This window comes from Equus przewalskii, chromosome 7 (assembly GCF_037783145.1).
Source record: "Equus przewalskii isolate Varuska chromosome 7, EquPr2, whole genome shotgun sequence".
NCBI classification, from domain to species: Eukaryota; Metazoa; Chordata; class Mammalia; order Perissodactyla; family Equidae; genus Equus; species Equus przewalskii.
In genome coordinates this window covers 44,856,945-44,879,470 of record NC_091837.1, presented here as the reverse complement: position 1 = coordinate 44,879,470, position 22,526 = coordinate 44,856,945, and the positions used below count along the sequence as shown (strand labels likewise).

Below are 22,526 nucleotides of genomic sequence, written 5' to 3'. Positions count from 1 at the left end.
GATCCAAACCTTTCCTTTCAGAGCCACCGAATCACTCTATTTTGACTATTTCCTCTTTTTTTAAGAGGAAAAATTATTTCCTCAAATTGTCCTACAAAAGTCACCATAATTTCAAAATCCTTTTTCCTGGGCTTCCCTTCACTTGGTTTGCAACTCCTCCTTTTTAAGGCTCTCGCTCACTCCGGGCTTTCTCCTCTTCCTCAATTCCACAGGCTCCAGCCCCTCCTCACGCTGCAGCTGCCCGTCCAGCATTCTCAGCACAGCTTTTCCAAAGACTCACAGGGAACTGGCTATGACGTCCCATCTTAATCAATTTTCGACTTTTGGGCAAAGACCATGGATGGTGGCAAGCTTTTAAACAGCTGTGCCTGTAAGTTGGTGGAAGTCACTTAAAAGCTTAGAAAACCCTGAAACAGTAGGAGTTTCTCTGCAGATATAAAAACAACATTTTCTCCCTTTGGACCAATTCACTTTCAGTTAAAAAAATAATCTGAGGGAGGCCGGCCTGGTGGCGTAGTGGTTAAGTTCGTGTGCTCTGCTTTGGTGGCCTGGGGTTTGCAGATTCAGATCCCAGGTGCGGACCTACACACTGCTCATCAAGCCATGCTGCAGCAGGCAACCTACATATAAAGCAGAGGAAGACTGGCACAGATCTTAGCTCAGTGACAATCTTCCTCAAGCAAAAAGAGGCCAGTCTTCCTTAGCAAAAAAAAAAAAAAAAAAAAAAAAATCTGAGAATTGAAAGCACAGGAATACTTGTGTTTGTTTTCTAATGTATAACCACACTGTGGGGAAAAGGACCAAGATGTTATAACGTAGTTCCATATTTCTCACATTGTCCAGACTAACCCAGGATTACTCTGTTTTTTAAACCCACACTGAACACGATGAGGCAGAGACATTTGCATTCCACTGTGCTCTGCTTAGAAGGAACACAGCTTTTCTCCCAAAGAAGCTGCCACAACCCACCCCACCTCCAGGCCTCAAGGTATGGACAAGGGAGTGGGGGCTGCTCAGTAAGATAAAAAGAAAAATTTTGCATATTTGCTTTTACATGGGAGGTGGTGATGGAGCAGAGGCCATGGAGGAGGAAGAAATGAGGAGGGACTTTTCTCCAAGAAGACTTGGAGTGGCCACTGGATTCAAGGGTGGTGATACCTCTGACGTCCTTGAAGCCATTTGTGCTGCTACCCACAGTCTTCAGTGAAGTCCTCCATGCTCATGCAGGCTTACGGGACTGGGTTTTCCTTAGGAAACTTGAGGCCATGGTGTTCCATAGCTCAGCCAACCCTACGTGGTTCTGAGCGAGACAGCAAGGAACCCAGCACGCAAGGGCTGTGGGACAGTATGACTTGGGAATTGTCCCAGGCTAGAGGGAAGCTCTTGGGCATCCACAGTTCCTGTAAATTCAGAGGTGTTGAAATACATTTCTAGGCCCAAGATGAGGCTGCTCCTAGCTGGGGTGCCACCTCAGCAAACCAAACTTTCATGTTCCTATAATCGCTCCACTTGACCAGAAACGCAGCCTGTCCGGTCAGCCAATCCCCAAATGCCAAGCCAGCTCTGGGCTCTACACTCATTCACCTGCTCCTTGGGCTTTCTAAATAAGGTCAGATATGCAACCCCAGCCACTCCCGCCCTGTTTCCATGTTGCCTCTTCTAGTGCTCTACGGAACTTGCTCTTGCCCACAATCCCTCGGGAAGAGTGCTCCACTGCTCGCTCCACCGTACTCCCCCATCCATGGACTGTATCTCCTTGGATAAAGGACAAACTCATTACGAAAGTGTACAATTTTTGTCATTTAACAGAGGGGAGTGAGACTAACATATTGACTTTGAGGTGAAGAAGGGTCCAACCAACATCTGTTAACACGTTGAAAATATATGCAGCTTAAGATGTGGAAGCAACCCCAAGTGCCCATCAAGTGACGAACGGATAAAGAAGATGTGAGATATGTATGTATATAAATATATATACACAAGAGATCACTACTCAGCCATAAAAATGACAAAATTGTCCCTTTTGCAATAACATGGATGGACCTTGCAGGTATGATGTTAAGCGAAATAAGCCAGAAAGCGAAAGACAAACACCATATGATTTCACTCATATGGGGAAGATAAACAAACACCCGGACAAAGATAACAGATTAGTGGTTACTAGAGAGGAAGGGGGTCAGGAGGTGGGCACAAGGGGTGAAGGGGCGCATATATATGACGACTGACAAATAATAATGTACCACTGAAATTTCACAATGTTATAAACTATTGACATCAACAAAAAAAGTAGCTTTAAAATATATATATGTGTGGCTTGCTTTCCATTTCTTTAGAATCACGTTTATTTTTTAAGAAAAGTTACATAGATTGCATTATTTTGTTGTTTCATTTAAATAAAACAATTAAATCTGTGGTTTAAGTAAAGGTTCTCACCCTCCTCATAAGCAGGGTCCTGAGCTGGCCCACTACCCAAGACTTCACTAAAATTGGCTTCAATTTTTGTAAAGAAAATATAAAGCAAGTATAGTATTTTCAAAGAAGGCACAAAATTAATCTTTAGAATAATCCCCTATGTTTTTAGAAAAATTCCCTATGTTTTTAGTATTAACTTTCTCAAAATGCAGTTCTGTCTTTGGTCATTGTACCCTCCCAATAACACCAAATCCTTCTTCTTAGTTGTGTAACATGAACCCTCACGTACATCACAAAGAGAGCCAACATACACTTACATCTCGGCAAAAACTTTAAAGGTTACGCTGAGATAGTCAGTTCAGGAATCTAAATTACAATTTATGTCATTACTTTGGTTGATTTAACTGGAATCTACCATATCTCAAATCTTCATTTTAGCTGCAAGCCATAGCATTTTCATTCAGTATTAACAACTATTTTCAAAAATTATGTATATACATCATAATTTCATTTTTAAAGCACAAGCCATGGACAGTTGTTCAAACTTATGGTCTCCATGACTAAAAACTGAAAATCAGACTCAGCACATACGACTCTTAACAATGGGAGGGAAGACAAGCTAAAAACACATGCCCTCCCAAGAATAAACCCTAATGTAAACTATGGACTTGGGGCGATTACGATGTGTCAATGTAGGTTCATCAGTTGTAACAAATGGACCACTGTGGCTGAGGGTGTTGATAATGGGGGAGTCTGTGCGTGTGTAGGGGAAGACGGTAGGTAGTAAATCTCTGCATCTTCCCTCAATTTTGCGTGAACCTTAAACTGTTGTAAAAATAAGTAGTCTAAATAGAAAAATAAAAAAACAACCCACATGCTCTCTCTTTCATCCATTCATTCGGCAAACACCCTTTTGGCACCTACTAGATGCTACCCAGGCACCACACTATGGCTTTCCTTGAGCCACCAGTATCCAAAATGGAACAGTCATACTTCTATGGAGACCATACGGAGAATAATGTCTAATTCTATTTTCCATAACAACAGTCGCTGTTCTAGTCCCAACTCAGCCAAAGACCAGTTAGACAAGACCCAAAAACTTCTCTAATCCTCAGATACCTCAAATATAAATTGGGATTTATAACATTTGCCCCTCTTCTACCTCCCAGATATTGGAAGAACAAAATTAGACAACAGAAGAATAAAAACTGTGAAACTATAAAGCTTTATGTAATTGAAATTTGTAAACAGTGTGTGTGTATATATATATTTACTATAAGGCAAAAATATGCAGTAAGATACAAAATATGGGTTCCTTCTATAATAATGGACTCAGTTGCTCATGTGAAGGATTATAGTTGGCTCCTGATCATCAAAGGTGACAAATAATGAGGTCCTGATTGTCCTATGGATAAGGGCAATCCTGCCATAACCTCCAAATGACAATCCATGAACTAATTTGCCTTCCTTCACAACACACTTTTTATCAATGCCTGGGACAACGGATGACACAGATTGCTCAGTGACAGCTCTTCACATATCCTCAAACCTATGCAGTATTACCATGCATTAAGCAAAATGAGCTATCACCTGGCCATTCGAACTGGGTTGAGGCCTCTCATCCTCTCCACGGCCGCGTCTGCTTCTCCATCACCTCTGCCTCAGGTCTGGCAAGAACCCAACAGGCCCCTCCCGCCGCCCCTCACCCCCGCCCCGTTCTCTCCCCTCTCAAATCCAGTTTGCACACGTTGCCGGATCAACATTTGGAAGCACAGCTCTGATGATGTCCCTGATGGAAAACGTCCCATGACTCCCCTCTGCCTAAACGATAACGCCCAAACTCCCAACCCTGGTTGTTACAGGTTGAATTGGGTTGCCCCAAAAAAGATATCTTGGTCTTCTCACTCCCAGTAAAGCGACCTTATTCGGAGAAGGGATCTTTACAGAGGTAATCAAGTTAAAAGGAGGTCATTCGGATGGGCCTTAACCCAGTATGACTGGTGTCCTTATGCAGAAATCTGGACAGAGACACACACAGAGGGAAGACGACGTGAAGAGACACATGGGGGAGATGACCAGCTATGAGGCAAGGGGACAGGCCTGCAGCACATCCTCGCTCACGGCCCTCAGGAGGAACCGGCCCTGCCGACACCTTGACTGACTCTTCCCCACAGATGTCCCTCCGCTTCTCACCCCAGGCCCTTGCTCAGGTTCTTTCCTGCCTTATGCTGGTGTCCTCTCACAGCTGCGTATACTCAACCAGAACCTTCCTTCAAAGCCCTGCTAAAATACCACCACCCGCAAACAAGTTCTCAGATTCCTCCTGGCTGGAAATAATTTCTTCCACCTCTGAACATCCGCCGCTATTTGTGCTTCTCTCATTGCAGCTCTCATTCCTACCTTTTATTTTGTAATTATTTCTGTTTACGTCTCATTTCACCTGAACATGAACCTCTGGAGGGCAAGAGGGAGTTCAGGTTCCTGGCTGTGTCCCCTGGGGCCTAGTCCTGGGCCAGACGTAGGCTTTACACAAAAATATTTATTTAATGAAACTGAGAAACCGACAGTCTTCAAATAATAAGTCTCCTTTAACCCTATTGAGCTTTCTGCCAATTCAAAATGGCCTATGCTAATTATGCAGCCTTAAGCCAACATTTTCCGTGACTATAAATGAGAAATAGGTTTTTTTACTCCATTATGGTTTTATCTAGTGTTCTACATCTGCTATGTATTCACCATCCTCAATGGGTCTTCAGAAAAATCAGAGAAGTAACCTATCAATATAAATGATTTTGCACACACTGTATTTTTCCACAAGTCCTCAGCTACAAAACAACTATATACAAATGGTGGCACACACATACAAAGGAACGCTGCTCAACTATAAAAAGTAATCAACTATTGATACCTAGTACACCACGGAGACACCTCAAAATAATCATGCTGAATGAGAAAAGCCTAATAAGCGTGCATACTATATGACTCTATTTACACAAAACTCTAGAAAATGCGAACTCTTCTATGGTAATAGAAAGCAGATCAGTGGTTGCCTGGAGAGGAGCGGTGTGGGGAGAAACTGGAGGGCAGGTTAGAAAGGGGTATGTGGAAACTTTTGGGGTGATGGATGTGTTCAATATCTTGCTTGTGATATTCGTTTTACTGGCCCATACACACGTCAAAACATTAAATTACACAAGTTTAAAAATATACAATTTATGTAAATTATACCCCAATAAAGCTGTTTTACATACATATATATACTTCCACGTTAGGGTATTTTAAAATGTCTTCAGGACTCTGAAGGCAAAGTGCTAGACAGCCTTGTCTTGACCATCCAATAATATATCTCAGTGAAGGAGAAACCAAACCAGCATCGCTAAGTCTTTTTCAGAGTTTCAAAATGAGGATTTAACTAAAGTTGTTTGTTTGTTTAATGTATCAGATGACTCTTCAGACACACAACCGGTTGTTTTACACATTGGAACTCAAGCCTAAAATTTATTTTTTTTACTTTTAAACGTATCAATCAATGTTAAGGAAGATAGTCAAAACAGAATTTTCTTTTTCATAATCACCTTCAAATTACCATTTTGTGTGAACAAAATGTCAAGGACATAAATTAGCATCTTGAAAATATAACAAAGAGTGACTACTCACTGGGATCATTATTTTCCAGTGACATTCCGACCAGGAGTGTTTAAAGGGTACCTTGCGACTTCATTCAGGAATAGCCATAACTGGTCTTTCTGCTCCCCACTCCCCCCCTGCCCCCCGGCGGCACTGTCAGTGAACAGGGAATCTGGGTTCCATCCTGCTAGTTTTTTTTTTTTTTTTTTTTTGCAATGATGCAACAGAATGACTCCCAAATATCTTGAGAGTGGCCAGAAAATGACGCAACGTGTTGGGATGGGAGAAAGGTGCAGTGTTTATCACCACCAAGCCGGAGCCCTGACCTTGCACTGTTGTCCTCGAAAGTTGCTGCCCCAGCTGTAAGCAGCCGAACATTCTCCAGCATAGACCACCTGACACATAAACCAGGCCTGAACACTATCAGGACAGCTGGCCAGACTCGAGATTCTGGAATGTTCCAAATCTTCCGAAAGGCTCGACTATGCCTCCCTGCCCAAGTCCTTCATTCCACAGCATGTGAGAGTGACTTGGGTTGAAACTGACACGAGCCAGAGCAAGGCTTTCATGGTGAAAGGATCTCCCGTGAAGGGCCCGATTGTGCAATTCACCCCCACCCCGAGTTCTGTCGCAACCAGCACCACAGCTTTCATGCTCTGCTTTCAAGATACATGGAAAAGCTTCAGTTAGCAGAAAAACAAGTGGCATTTTCACCACTACGGTTTAGAAAAAAATTCACGTCCTCGTCCCACGATCTTTAACAGCATCCTTGTTGAACAGATGTAGGGAAACAACTTGAAGCAAGAGGGAACTCTCCAGTGCTTGGTTTTACAATGGATTGGGAGCAAATCTCCGTAAAGGATAACCAAGTTCATCCCACTCATTCGGCAGACCCCGTACAATCACAAATGTGTCTAAAGATGGGAAAAGTTAGGAAAAAGTTGAGAAGTCTCAGAGCAAATTCCCTTTCACCGAAATGACGAGTTTGAGAAAGCTTCACCTAACCTGTCTCTTACTCAAATTTCTTTCAACCAAATGCATAGTAATATGCACTCTCTTAAAAGGCTGACACTGCAGAGAATAATTTTTAGGCCTATTTCATAGTCTAATATGTTCTTAGGTGGAAAAAAAAATAAAAAGCACAGCTGGGTCCTGACACACCCAGAAAAGTTTGCTTCTCCAGCACTTTCAAACCAGGAATTTGGCTGGTTTGAACACTTCCCACTTTTTTTCAGCATCCATCACCACTTGAAAACAGGAAGGAAAGAAGAAAACTTATTGGTGAGTTTCGTTTTAATCGTTTCATTCCTTTCCCTCCAGTGTGAACTGCTGTCACGCTGAAAACTACTGTTTTACTCTCTTGATCCTACCGAGAAACCACTCTTCCTAAGGAGAAGTCACACTCCCAGCATTTTATCAAGTGTTATTTTTAAGTCCAGAAAACTGCTTCATCAAGCACAGAAGCAGTTAATTCCGAGTAGTGAAAGAGTCATGCAACCAACGACAAATCAGAACGTCTGGGTGACAGTCTGGAAGTAATCTGAACGCTGGCATAGTCTGTCAGTTTCGGGTTTTAAAAAGCAGCATGCAAAATGCTGTCACCGTCCTATGCAGCACCCACTGCATTATTCAGTAAACATTAGTGACATCTTAATATGACTAACTTGAGGAACAGGGTTTTTTCTAAAAGTAGAGAATTAAAGCAGCATATTAGTAGTTTCATGAAAAGTGGACTAGGGATCAGCAGAGTCAGGCACCACTCACAGCAACCTGGAACCTCGCTGACCTCTCTTTACTGACTTGCCTACCAGGCTCTCAGACATCTGCAGAACCAGCCGTCAATGCCCAGGGCACCCGGAACATTTCCTTCCTTCCTCCCTTCCTTTATTGGTGAGGGAGATTGGCCCTGAGCTAACATCTGTGCCCATCTTCCTCTATTTTGTATGTGGGATGCCACCACAGCGTGGCCTGATGAGCAGTGCCATGTCCACGCCCCAGATCCGAACCTGCGAACCCCGGGCCACAAGAGCTCCGAGATTAACCCCTCCGCCACTGGCCAGCCCCTGGAACATCTACTTTAAATCAATCATGATCACTTATGTGCATTCCCAAAAGAAACTGTACTGCTGGCTTTGCTTGCAAAGCGTCTCTAAGAGTTTAACTTTGCGTTTAAAAGTTGATTTTATTTTATTTTTCTCAGTGTGACTCAGGAATTTTATTGATTTAAAGTTTTTTTTTTTAATTGCGGTCACACTGGTTTACAGCACTATATAAATTTCACGTGGACATCATTATATTTCGATTTCTGTGTGGACTACATCATGTCCACCACCTAGAGATAAATTACCATCCTTCCCCATACACATGTGCCTTATTGCTCCTTTTGCCCTCCCCTTCCCACTAAAATTCAGTTTCAGTCATTTCATTTTCGTCATTATAATCTTAGTTCACTCAATTTATTTACTTCATTATTTAGCACTTCGATCTTTCTAACGGGCAGGACGCATTAACTTCAAATTCGAAGCCCTCAGAGATAAGACCCCCTGAGGCGAACACTCTACACAAGGAGACCAGAAGGTTCATCAGACAGTGCTGGCTACTGTACCTGACGGGAGTGTGACAGGGCGGTTTTTAAAAGTTCTGTCAGCTATGTTACCTCACCCGTAATGTAGAGATGAGGAAAACCAGCCTCAGAGAGGCTGAGTCACTTGCCTGAAGTCACACAGCTCAGTGGTGGTAGAGCTCAGGCCAGAAGCCAAGTTTTCTCTCTCCTTTTCCAGAACACATTGGCCACACCAGCCCACCTCCAGGGACTACCTCAGGGGACCCCTGCCCCCTCCACCTCCCCTTTTCTCACTACTTCAAAATTTTAATTCATTTACAAAGTGCCAACCTGGGTAGAACAGATCAGCAGAGGAAGATCAATTGACGGGACTAAAACATGGTTTTACAAGAAGCAAACTGTTCTGCTTAAGGCCATAACCTCTATTTGAATCCTATGCATTTTTCTCCAAGATAAGAAAGGTAGAAAACGTGGCCCATAAGCATAAAGTTCTTTTTCTAAGATCCCGTCCATCTCTGCTCAATCTCATCTTCCCCGCTGAGCTTGTGATGAGAATAACATAACAAATTGGAAGTGTTCTGGAAACACCGAAGGGCTCTACAAACACAGCGTCTTATCCACTGGGAACCTAGGAAGGGGAAAGAGCAGAAGAACAAAGAAACCGGAGAGGAAAGTGTGAAGACTCTGGGGAGGTACGGAGAAACAGCCCCCACTGGCTGATAAGGATGGAAGCCCCCGAGGGAAACACCCCAGGCGCCTCCATGCCGGCTCCCGCTCGCTCGATTCCATTCGAGTTTCCCTCAACACCAAGGAGCAGGCTCCTAACAGTCGATGGACCCCAAGACACTTGTCTAAAAGCTGAAGGAAAAAACACTCCCCCAAAGCTATACACACAAAACCCACATTTTGAATTGAATGTAGAGAACGTAGAATTGACTCAGGAAGATGTAAGCCCTCATATTTTCCCCAGCCTTGTGTCCTTTGTTTAAAAAGAAAATAAGCTTTTCCCGGCTGAGCTCGCTCTCTAATAGGCAGCTTTTCTTCCAACTGAATAACCATCTGCTCCCCTTGGAATCTGAGGATTGGAGGAGTTCTGGAACTCAGCGCTTAGAACTCACACCTGCTGCAAATTCGCAAATTCGCAAATTCTTAGTCCGTTTTATCACAGCAGCACAGCCTTCTCCAGTTGGTCCCACCCAGATCCCTCCCCTGACTGATGAGATTTTTTCTAAAGAGCTAATAGGAAAAATTCCACCGAGATCAACACGCCCAAGAAGGATTCGGGGGCGGAGGTGGGTAGACGCTGATAAACCCGAGTCAGTTTGCTGTATCAGAGAGGAACAGAGCCTCAGCCCAGGGGTGGGAGCGGAGCGAATACAGGGGGAGTCATCCTGCCTCACATCTGGGGACCTCGGAATCCTCCCCAAGGCAGCTGCTTGCACACAGCACGCCCCCAAATGCCTCAAATGCTAAGAGCAGTCAGCAGGTCCAACGCAAGCTGAGTGGGAGGTTATGTGACCAAGTATGTGGAGCTACTGCCACGAAGCATGAATGATGCATGAACGGAAACAAAGGCTGGTCCAAGAAGAAGAAGAAAGGCCGCGCTGTTCTCCAGCAGCGGTACACCCAAACACTACCAACCCGCGTGCAGGGGGCTCCAAGGAACCTCGGGCCCTTCCCATGGCACAGAGGTGCCAGCGTCACAGCACGGGCTGCGCCAGGCATCACACACACACACCCTCGGGGGTGGGTTTAGACAGCAAGGGGCTATGGGAGTGTGGAGTGGGAAGGGCCTAAGGCTTGGAAATAACAGACCTGGGTCTGGATCCAGGCTTTGCTGCGTCCTAACTACACGCCCTCCTGTAAAATGGGGATAATGCTCCCAGGGGTCGCTGTCAAGCCGGAAGGTAATGAGTCTAAGGGGCGCATTCGTTCCCACAATGGCCTCCAGGGCGACAGTCTCACCAAGTCGGGCCCCGACACTGTATTAAGCCTTCCGGGAAGGTCATCCAGCCCGATACCCCGCAGAAAGAATTCTAAGTTGTTCACATTCCCATTCTCCCAAAATGCGTCCCTAAAACCAGCCCGCGACCAAGACAGACCCTCTCTACCCTTATGTGCCGCCCGGCAGATCTCAGACTCAGGGGTGGGATGCGCCGGGACGGCCCAAGCGCTGCGTGGGCGGCAGTGTGAGGTGGCAGCCCACCAAACAGGCCCGACTGCCGGTGGTTTTTACGATGAAACAGAAAAACTCCTCAATGCAACGAAATTTTAAGAGATCTGGCTTTCTTAATGTGGAAGTGTAAGGTAAAACAAAGACCTCGGGGGGCGAAACTTAGAACTACTTTAAGAACTGGGAGTAAATGGTAAATCACTACCATCGAGCTTCATGCTCCCGAGGATCTGCAGGCAGCTGCCCCTCCCCACGGGCCTCCAGCGGACAAGCCCCTCGCCGCCTCCTCCGTCCCATCAGGGGCCCCTAGGAATGAGCTGAGGGAAGACAAACCAGTTTCTGTTGAAGCCTCAGGGATCCAGACCCTTCCTTACATCTAGCGCCTGTGCAGAAGAGAGAGACAGAGACACAGAGAGGGGGACCAAGAGAGGGGAGATGGAGTCGGAGAGAGAGGGGGAAAGACAGAGGAGAGAGAGAGACAGAGACACACACACACACACACAGACCCCTAATTTTAAATTCCTAAGTGACAGAAAATCTTCATAGGAATGAAGAATTCTTTCTACACAAATGGTGTTACTAACTCACAGGCATGGGGCATGGACTTTGAACTGTTTTCTGGAAGCATGCTTTTACCACCATCCCCTGGTGACAGATTTCAGGGCGGTGGCCGAGCTCAGCGATGTGTGTGGAGGTCCTGAGGGGGTCGGGCTTACTGGCCAGGCCAGTTGGACCCCACAACCCTGGCCTCACTAATACCACCCTCTAAAACAACTGGCCTCACAGCCCAAACCAATCAAACCAAGTCTGCCAGTGTTTTATTAAAATAAGAAACAAACTGTCTAACACAGTGGACAGCGTGAAAAATGACAGCGTCCATTGCATCATAGCAAATGACCCACAGTAAGAAATTTAAGCGCACACACGTACACAGACAGTTCTCCATCATTTTTACGTGGGAACTGCCTTCCATGAACGAGGGTGTAAATGTCCTTAATAGTTGGGTACCGTGCAACCCACTGAAGGCACACACTAAAACAGACAGACAAACACATTCTCCACCGCTCCAGGGACAGAGACCAGTCCACAAAGGCCACTGTCCTGCATCTGGAGGCCGCTCAGCCCCTTCCCGTCATGTGACCACAGGCAAGTCAAGGGAACGTCTGGTCTCTGTTTCCTCATTGATAAAATTGGGACAATGGTATTCTTGAAGCATTGTTACAAGAATTAAATATATGGAATGAAAAGCCTGACACACAGAAGGTTCTTTACCGTTTCAGAAAATTACTCAAAAAACCCACATGCCATACAAAAGCCCTTCCTGCTCCTAGTTTCACATAACAGTTCTTAAATTTGCAATCCAGAATCTGATTCTTTGTATACGCAAATGGAGCATCATCTAACCTTCTGGAATTGCACACATGCTGGGTCTCTACGGCCCATGGAGGCCTGGTGCCCAAGGACATGCCAGGCGCAGACATTCTCCTCCTACTTGGAGGGACTCCCCACCAAACCCCTCGTTTCCTAGCTGGTCTCCCCCTCAGTCTCAGAGCATATTCGGTCTCTCCCTTTGGCGTCTTCGCTTGTCTCCTAAAACAGGCAGTTTTTTCTCTTTTTAAGTAATTCTTCACCTGCTTGGCTCGATCAACTCCTCTTTCCACCAAAGCCTTTGAAACACTTTGGATTCCTGTGTAACTGGGTTTCCTCACAACCCACACCCCTCATCTCACACAGCTTATAAGCCTGTACACCCCTGACCTGAAACTGGCTTCCTGCAAAAGCAAGTTCTCCCTGCTACCTAAGACCACCGGCCTTTCTGGACCCCTCAGCTTCCTGGGTCTCCCTGCCTGGCATCTCTGAGCTGGAATTCCCTCCTCCAAAGTCTTGGCTTTGCTCTCTCCCCTTGCCTGGCTCCTCTGCCTTGCCCCCCTGCCCCTAACAACTCAGCTGTGCTCCAACCATCCAACTATATCAAGGCCTCGCTGGCTCACACCTGCCACCCTGGACGCTCAACTGCCACCAGCTGCTAAACTGCATTTCTAGCTCCAGCATCTTGCCAACCTCCAGTCCTGTACTTCTACCACCACCCGGAATGCATCCCTCGGTAACTCTAGGATGAGCTTCCAAAGAACCTTCACTTCCACAGGCCTCAGGTTCTACGGATCCGATAATGAAAACCTCACCTGACAATACCCGTGGATTGAGAGACATTGCTCAAGCTTCTGGGTTCATCAGAAACACCTGGGAAATTTCCTGTTCAATAGCCATTCCTCTTTAAGTATAAAGGGGATGTTTCTCCCTTTGTCTTCATTCATACACTAATCCTCAAAATTTGGAAACATTTACTAGATGAAAATAAGGTAAACCATTCCTTTCCTATCTCTAAAGAAACAAAGAAAAAGGTCAAGACTGAATTAACTGCTTAATTTTGAGATTTTCAGCTTGATCACCTAAAACAGTCTGTTTTTATTTTTAAAATTTCACACTCACAATGCAGCACTTAAAATGTAAAAATCCTCTTAAATTGTTTACATCGTTATTATTGAAGAAAAATACCCAGGTCACTTATTTTGGTTTTGTTTAATAAAACAACAGAAATATCTCTTCTCTCTCTCTCTTTTTTTTTTTTTTTTTTTTTTGCTGAGGAAGATTCATCCTGAGCTAACATCCATTGCCAATCTTCCTCTTTTTGTATGTGAGCCACTGCCACAGCATGGCCATTGACAGACAAATGGTGTAGGCCCACACCTGGGAATCGGGCCTGGGCTGCTGAAGTGGAGTGTGCCAAACTTAACCACTAGGCCTCTGGGGCTGGCCCAACATCTCTCATTTTTTATAGCAATTTTTGTTGTCCTTTCCACTGGGTGGCAAAAATACACTCCACTGCCTTTCATTAACCTGATGATCCAGAGATGATTTGCTCCCCACTGACAACCAAGAATCTGTTTCACTGAGTTTTGGTCAAACACAACAATTAAATTGCCATTTATTTTCCAAGCACTAAAATAATTTCAGAAAGTTATATTTTAAAAAAATATTTTAAATGAAAAGCATTACTTCCCAAAATGAAAATTTCATTTATATCTCTGAGTTGTCACAAGTATTAAGTTTAGAACAAACCACAAAATGTAGTTCTTGTGTAAAATGAATGAAATATTCTAGACTAGTAATTCTAATTTTAAAGAAATCTATCCAAACTGTGTTGAGTACTTGTTCCTGTCCTTTCCACAGTGTAAAAGTCTTACTTGCCTCTTGTTTCACTGACTGCCGGCCAGAGACTGTGGGGTCTACATCTTACTGACGAGAGGTACAGGCAGTATGCCAGTCCTGCACCCCTCTGACAAGGCACCCAACTCAATGTGACAGCCAACAATTCAATTTCAGCCTGATTCTCTGTGTATAGAAAGTGGGGCTCTCTAAGCTGTTGTTTGTTTTGTTTGGGGGGTGGGTGTCTTTTTGTTTTTGCCTAATAGGAGTTACCCCTTCCCTTTGGCAGTTCCCACAGCAGTCCATGTGGGGTGAACCAGGGACCACCTCCGCCTCACGCCTGAAGGCTCATCTACTGCCTTCTGGAACGAGGTTTCCTGGAGCACAAGTTTCAGTCAGTCGCCCCTTTGCTTTGCCAAAGACAGATCTGCCCACTGGCTATTCTTTGCTGTAATGACAACTGTGCTCTAAGACAAACAACTTATTCTTAAGGGAAAACAATTAATTTCAACCATCACGTGTTCCCCCACAGCCATTTATTCACACTGGCTCATCCTCCTATATCTGACTTACACAAAAGCACAGAAACTTGCCGGATGACAAGTGAATGACTGTGATGTATTTAACGGAATCTGTCCTCTATTGCATTGCTTCCTCTTTGTTTTTTTAAGACGGTGAAATCTTTATAAGCACAAAGATCATTGATTCTTCCCCTTGTCTTTAAGGACCATTCTCTCCTGACAACCTCTTAGCCGAATCCCCAAATCTAACTTCAAAAAAAACCAACGACGACACACTTTTAAGCAAGTTCTCCTGGCGACTTGAGTTTAGAAATCTACGACACTGGAAGAAGTCAGTTTTATGGGGACATTTGGACAAAACTCGCCTGTTTGAGAACACTGGCTAGAGCAAGCCTCTCATCTAATCCTCATCTAAAAGTTCTTAGCAGTATACATTTTGGAATCTTCTGTGTGCCCCAGAACACACAATATGGATCTAATTAGGTCCAGCTGCCTTATGTTAGTAATAAAATTGAAAGAAAAAAAGAGAAGTGGGGGTGGGAGTTTTGTTCATCCCTCCTCTGCCCTGGTCATCGCAAGCTCGCAAGTCGCGCGCATCCTCAACGCTCACTCAAGGCAGCACACGCTTCTTCAATACCCCAACGGGCCTGGTAGCAGGCTCAGCGCTCAAACTTTCCAGCCGCTGAGTTTTCACTCGCTCCGGAAAAGATTTACCGACGGGCTGGAGCCCAACGCTCCGACCCCACCCCCACCCCCATCGCCCAGGCCGGGCGCGCCCCGCCCGCTCCTCGGCTCCACGACTTACACCAGCGCGGACGGACAGGGCATCTGGTTCCAGGCACAGTTGTACTGAGCCTGAATAAAACTCTCACTTCCCTCCAGCACAGAGCAGCTCACATTCTTGTTCACGATGTAGGCGCACCAGTTCCTGAGGAGAAGGAGAGAGGGAGAAGCGCACAGTGTAAATGCGGAGAACAATGAGGCTGGGGAAGAGGGGACGAGCCACACAGCAGCGGACGGAGCGAGGGTCAGGGAGCCCGTCGTTCCTGCGGAGGCGGGAGCTCCACAAAGCAGACATCCGGAGGGTGCGCGGGTGCGCCTTTGGAGAGCGTGCACTTTTATCCAACAAAAGACAGGGAAAAGAAAAGCAACCACGGTCCCAGGGGCTCCAGTAATTCCTTACAGTAGTTTCCTGATCGCCTCGCTCTGCAGGACACTCCCTGTGCCCCACGCCCCGGAGGCAGCACTGCTTGAGGCGCTGGAGAGGTCGCCCCGGACGCCCCGCGCCGGCTGGGGCGCGCACGGCCACCCAGGGCAGCCTGAGGGGAGCCCCAGACTGCTGCTCATCGCTCCTGGCAGGGCATTTGGGGGTTTCGGCGGCGGGTCGGGGAGGGGAAGGGGGTTGCCCAGGGCTCCTGCAAGGAGCCTCGCCATCCCGGGGGCGAGGAGAGAGGCCGCTCACTTACTTGTTCCTGGCGCTGGGCCGTGCGGGCTGCCTGGGCTGCGAGCCGGCGTGGCACAGCCCCGCGCCGCCCAGGGCCAGCAGCGCCAGCGCCCAGCGCCAGGGCGCGCGGGGCCGGGGCCGTGTCCGATGCCACATTCTGCGCGCGGCGGGCGCGCCCCGCCTGCGGATCCGGAGCGCGGCGGGTCGGGGCGAGCGCGGCGAGTCTGCGGGCGGCCGGGGCGCGGCCTGAGAAGTCAGGAGGCTCGGGCGCTTCCCGGCGCCCCCCCGCGCTCCGCGGCCGCCCCCTCCGGCTTCTCGCTCCAGCTTCTCCTTTTCCACCCCGTGCGCCCGCGCTTCTCCTCGGTCCCTCAATGACGCACAGGTCCCCCCGGGTGCCGCCCTCTTTATTTCACTTCCCTCTCCGAAACGTGACTCTCCCTCCAGCAAGTCTCCCTGTCTCCAGTCTCCTCGCCTCTCGGCGGGGGGTTTGGGGTAAAAGGGCTAAAGGGTTTGGGAGAAGGGTCTCCGTTACAGAATTTCCAATTACTCATTCCTTTGGTCTCTTCCCAGAAGCGGGGCAACTCCACCTCCCACCTTCCCACAGGCGCGCCCCCGGCCCCTCGGGAAGCGGCCGCAGTCGGCGAGTCTGGCGGTCCTCACGTCGAGCCGGGGTGCCGGCTTCCCAGGGTGAGTGAGGGACATCTTTATCAGTTCTTTATCAGACTCGACTCGGATTTCCTCCTCCGGCAGGACTCGGCCGTTCTCCACGTTTGGACTTAGGATGAGTTTAGGGGAAAATGAACGCGAGTCCTCTTTCCTCGACTCTGCCTTACGCATCCATTTAACAGTTTCCAAGTCAGCGTCCGGGGCAGCAGGGGACAGTCGAAGCGACAGCCCCACCGCTTCCCAACAGGTTCTGAAGCACAGCGTCAGACTCTAATAAACGCTGCCCTAATTTTTGAAAGGTAATCTCACAGCCTCTGCTTCTCAGGTCCTATTCTGACCTTTCTTTTTCTATCAATGTTAAAGGCGTTTACTCCACAACAGTCGCCTTTGCTTAACACCTCAGACACTGCTAGACATTTGTCTTTTCACTCGCTTGCCTATTTTCTGCCTATTTTTGAGTTACTCGAATCTCCCCATTTCTTTTGGGGATGAAGCGACTCCACAGAGGAGCGTTGGGTAAAATCCCCGCCGAAGCGCTGCGTTCTGGCGGTGTTGGAGAGGCGCGTGTCTGAGGGAACCCGCTGCCGCTGACGAACACAGCGGGGAGGCTGCTTGGAGGCTGCACAGAGTAACTGCAGTCTCTGTGGCCGCACAGGCGCTGTTGGCTGTAAATTACGTGGACACTAAAGCTTTGATATGTTCTCTACTCTGATTAAATGAAGTCATTCGTCCACTTTATTTCTAATATGCTTTGATGATGTTATGGGGCCTTTTGATTTGCAAATGGAAGAAAGAAAATTCCCTAAGTAGAAACTTCACAAGAGCCGAGCAGAAAATTATACCATGTAAGGACATAGTCTGCCCGTGAACTCTCTAAGAGGAAGATCATGCAAATAGTGGGCTGAAGTCATCCTGGGCTTCAAAAGAGCCTCCCTGAGGGGAGAAGCCCAGAAAGGGAGAAAAAGCTGCCTTGGGTAACCCAATCTGGATCTTTCTGTATGACTTCCCTGTTCTCCTCATCCTAACACCATTTTTGTTGATAAAGGGTCATGGGGAAGAAACAGAGACAGAAATGAAGAAGAATGACAGAAGAAAAAAATGGAGGAAACACAAGTTATGTAGGTCTACAACTGATAGCTAACAGACTACGACTTCTCTTCAATACAGGTAATTCTCAAACTCGAGAGTGAGTTGGACTGATCAAGTCGAATCTGTTTTTTTCCACTGAATCAAAATTATACTAGGAAGCTGTATTCTAGTCCAAGAGTTTGAGGGCCAGCTTTTCATTGAGATGACCACCATACTATATTTAATCAACTACAAATGGCATTTATCAGTAAGTAAATTTTATTCTGAGCATCTGTCACATGCTAGGTATTGTGCAGAAATACCGAGGATTCATGAGTGAGCCCAGACTGACATGGTGCTGTGTTTATAGCACTTCCAGGCGTTCCTGTGCAATGAAGGGGGTAAAGTTTCTGATGTACAGTCAATTACGTGAGACAGTATTTGTCGCATGTGTTTCTCTAGACACATGCCCACGTGTACCTGGTGAGGGGCTGCTCTGGGAAGATGGAAGAAGACTCTTGGCTCTCAGGAAGACTTGAGGCCAACATCCCAAGAGACCCTCTTCCCTCTCTCTTCTCTCGCCAAAAGGAGGGACACTTCAGACTCAGGAACCAGAGAACCCTCCAGAAGACAGAGGGAAGCTTCCTGAGAAGAGAGAATTTAAGCAGATTAGGAAACAGATTAATTGGGCAGGTCATCTGGTCCCAGCTATAAGCAATTGTGTGGACATAATTGGCAGAATGCTGCAAGTGTGAATTCCTTATAAGCTGCTAACTACCGGCTTGAAAACTGTCAGTTTCCTATAGAAATCTGAAGAAATTTCTTCAGCTTTTAAAACAAAAGTGCGCCATCATAACTTACTCTCCTGATTGTGCGACCAACTTACCTAAGCAACAATGCAAAGTAGAACTCCTTCATCAAATCCATTCCCTCGCTGCTGGTCATGATAAAGGACGCTCATTAAGCTCCGTACGTGGGGACACTCTGGGTACCCAGACTCCCTTCAGTCCCTGGTGGAGGAGGGGGGTGATCATTACAGAGGTGGCAGGCGGGTAGATTTCCCCCTCCCCACGTTCAGTCATCTGGGCACAAGACATTTGCTCAAGATGAACCGATTCGCACTAGGATGTGGTCAAGAGTCATAAGACTAGCCGTGGCATCCCACACTTCTTGTTCTTCATCTTTGCTTCTAGAATTCAAAAACATTTCCCCCTGATTTCTAGGTGTACTTTTAGATATCTTTACTGCTCAGATATCTAATGCTGCTTATCTAGTGATGGAAAAAGAAAGTCCTTGAAGACTGGATGTCTTGAATAAATTATTACAAAGCATTTCTAGCATAATACACCATAAGAAAATGTCTTACACATTCCTAAGTTAGTGATAAGATGCCCTTCATTCTTTTTTTAAAAAAATGCAGTTTGGTAGGGAAAGAGAGACTGAAATGTTGCTGAGAAAAATTAACTGGCTGCATCGTCTAGCTCGGTCTTGGTTTTGGAATGCCAGGTTCAGTTGATACAATTTTGTTTAGCTTCACTTGACATAGGCATTGCATTGGACAAGGTACATTCAGAATGAATTCAATGAGTCCCCAGACATCAAAATTTACAGACAATATTTACTTTCCTGTCTCGTCAAAGGTTTTGCTCAAGTAGACCAAAACAGAACAAAAAACAGTTGCTCTCTTTAGTTTTTCTTAACTTACGTATTTGCAAATATCCTATTTGCTATACATAGCTAAAGACTCAAAATCTCAATATCTTCTGAACCCACGACAGACCTTATTTATCAATTGATTTATTCAACAACTTTGTTAAGTATTATGGCTATTTTAATTATCTTTCTTGAAAGATGTCAGGAGCAAATTTCTCTGTATTGATCAGAGGCATGTGCCTTAATACATTTTAAACTATCAAAACTGTGAAAAGTTGACATCATACGTGAAAAAAAGTAGTGATTAAGAGCTCATGCAATGGAGTTAGTGTACTGTTCAAAACCAGATACCCTCACCTCGTCAGCCAATGATCTTGGAGAAGTCAATAAGCCTGAGTCTTCCATTTTCTCTCCTGAAAATGGGAATGCCTCATGTGGCTGTAGGGAGGATCAGGCGAGTAAACAGCTCCACACAGTGCAGGCACACAGTGAATGGAGGATCAATATTTACAAATGTTATTGTTACTCACCACTTCAGCATTGCAACAAATTTGCAATCAGGTTCAGGAGCTTTGTGTTCTTTTGTTGTGCCAACTGACATGGGAAGCTGACTATCTATTGCAGTTCTTTTTGAATAAGAAATACAAAGTGGTTCTCAAGAGGGCACATTCAAGACTCAGTCAGGATGACTCCCCATGTGATAGTCGGGAATAGAATACTGTGCTCTTGACTTCTAGCCCAGTTTTCTTTCTACTGCTCCCCAAGAGAAAGCATATAGCTCAGCTTATTGTTAGGAGATTTCATCCTCTATGTTGCAAAGGAATTTATTTTAGAACAGTTCAATGAGATCTTTGGGAGGATTAATAACGCTATGAAAATAAACTCAGATCATCAGGCAATTGAATAGTGAATATTTTCTTCTTCTTCAAAAAGATGAAATTAATTACTAATTCCATATCCCTTAATTTTTTTCAGATGTTTCTTGGATTTAAGAATGCTTCCTACAGCTAACTGTAGGCCATATACTACATTCAAGAATTCACTGCTGTTACACTTATGGTGTGGTTTTGAACACATTTTTTTCTTCATGAGTAATAACTGACAAAAATAGGTTCTTAGAATTTTATTTGTTTGTTTCCATGAGAGCTATAACAGCTTAGGCAATTATATCTTCATATATATGAGCCACACCAAGCTATGCTGTAGTTCATCATTTATTTATGGAATGAGAGTCAATTGCTGTGGAATCAACAAAATATTTTAAATAGCAGAATGTGTTTGATGATTATAAAATAAATTATTAAATTTTAGCACAAGCTTGGTCCTTACTCATTAGAATAGTATTCATGAGCAAATTAACTCTAGTATTTCAGGTTGTGCAGTTCCAAACAGTTAAATTTTAAGTACTTAAATAAGTCAATTCTCATTATTTGGTGTAGTATGTTCTATATAAAGTCACTGCAAACACTGAGTTAGTGAATACTGAACAATTGCTCCTAGGGGAAATACAGGGTTAGGTTCCTACAAGCCTCTGGTCACAATGTTTTTGTCAACCAATCAATACATAATCTTGTTTTAAGTGTGTTTCTATGTAAAGACACCTTATTTAATATATGTTATTCATTCATTGACATTCACGGCCAACACCCCTGTAACTCATGCCGAGACAAAGCTTATCTAACACATGTCTTTTCTCCGTGAGGCACATCACAGCCTTCTTGTGCTTAGGAACGGTAGACAGTTCTTCAGCACTGTGCTTGGGGTCGTTGTAGACAGTGAAATCACCAACAAGGAGCACAAAAATGCAAAAGACCTGACGCTAAATTTACCATGAAAAGGACACTTGTTTATAGTATGAGAGCTAAAACAAGAAGGCAGAGGGCTGCCTTGCTGGACCTCAGCTGGGAATGTGCACATGGAGGAAGTCACATCTTTCGCCACTCTGAGAAAGTCCACAAATGGCCATGAAAGTCCTGCACGTAGTGCTTTTGGAATTACAAATAAATTTGGCCAGTAGGAAAATTCACAAATCTGGAATCTGTGAATAATGAGGATCAACTGTATTTCAACTTAAGTCTGGGAGCAATAAGAAAATGTTGCATTTGGGGGGATAAGGAAAAGTTCTTGAAATTTTGGGACCATCAAAAGGTCTGTTTCATCAGTAAGCATACTGAGGAAGTTCTGCATATTGAACACTATACCAGGCAATATGGGAGCCAGGAAAAGACATATCTAGTTCTTTATCATCTTAATTGACTGGGAAGCAAGATGCACAGGTATGACTTAAGAACAATTACAAAGTTACGTTCCGTAAATAGAATTTAGTATAGTAAAAAAATGTGTACCTAGGTGATGATAAAGAAATAGAACTTGAGGCAATCAGAAAAGTCGAATATTAATTAGGAAAGACCATGGAGAAGAGTGGGTTTAAGCTTAGTGTTTTATTTTGTTTTGCTTTAACTCAGCTATGATATCGAAAATGAATGTGAGTGCAAGAGAGGAAGGGGCAATTAATGTGACCTTGTGAATTGTATGTTTTTAATAAATAAAGGCAGGGGACAGCTGGTAGACCAGCTAGACTGAGGTAAGTGGCCTAGAAGTAGCCAGGAGGTGGGTGAGGCCAAGGGCCAGGTAGGATTGAGGAGTACTGAACATGAGGAAGGGGTGCAGGACTGTCACTGTCACATGTACGGTGTAGGCTGGTAGGGAAAACTCTAGTTCGTTTTGTCGCTCATCTAAAGATAGGTAGGGTGACCGAATGCCTAATTTGCCTGGGCCAGTTCCAGGTTACTCCTGTTGTGGATCAGTTAACACTGGTAATTATTTTTAATGTCTCCTTTCATCTTCAAAAGTGCCTGGGTTTGAACAGTAAATTATACGGTCACTCTAAGAGACCTAAAATGAACTGAAAGCCACACTCTGTTTAACACAGCATAGTGTTTATAAAGGCTAAAACATTAGTAAATGTCAAGGCAAATAATAAAAGAAGAAAGAATTAGACTCATGTAAGTCATAACTTTACTTGGGGCAAGTTTTTCTCCCAAAACTTGTTATTGCCTCATACGTTTTGGTAAATTTTTGAAGTTTATATTATGAAAAAAGAGTTGAGTGAGCACTGGAGATTTGGTTGGTTGGTTGGTTGTTGGCGAAGCTGGATGTTTGCATGAGCTTTCCTTGGCTCCAGTCTTCTCG

At 45.1% G+C, this 22,526-nt stretch overlaps 1 protein-coding gene and 1 long non-coding RNA gene across 3 annotated transcripts in view; one reads left to right on the top strand and one right to left on the bottom strand.

Moving 5' to 3' along the window:
• EMILIN2 (elastin microfibril interfacer 2) overlaps positions 1 to 16,322 on the bottom strand; it is a 51,029-nt gene extending 34,707 nt beyond the window's left edge. The window contains exons 1-2 of one of the 2 annotated variants that reach the window (XM_070627483.1): positions 15,970 to 16,322; positions 15,309 to 15,431 (exon numbers count right to left, since the gene is read on the bottom strand). In XM_070627483.1, the coding sequence (XP_070483584.1) occupies positions 15,309 to 15,431; positions 15,970 to 16,103 (257 nt within the window). In that variant the 5' untranslated portion in view covers positions 16,104 to 16,322. The remainder of the gene's footprint in view (positions 1 to 15,308; positions 15,432 to 15,969) is intronic. The other variant, XM_070627484.1, reaches the window with a different exon arrangement.
• A 63-nt stretch (positions 16,323 to 16,385) lies between these two features.
• On the top strand, positions 16,386 to 20,650 carry LOC139084509 (uncharacterized). The gene is made up of 3 exons (XR_011541944.1): positions 16,386 to 16,912; positions 17,659 to 17,780; positions 20,310 to 20,650. It is a non-coding gene; the product is annotated as an uncharacterized lncRNA (long non-coding RNA).
• Positions 20,651 to 22,526: the final 1,876 nt, after the last annotated feature.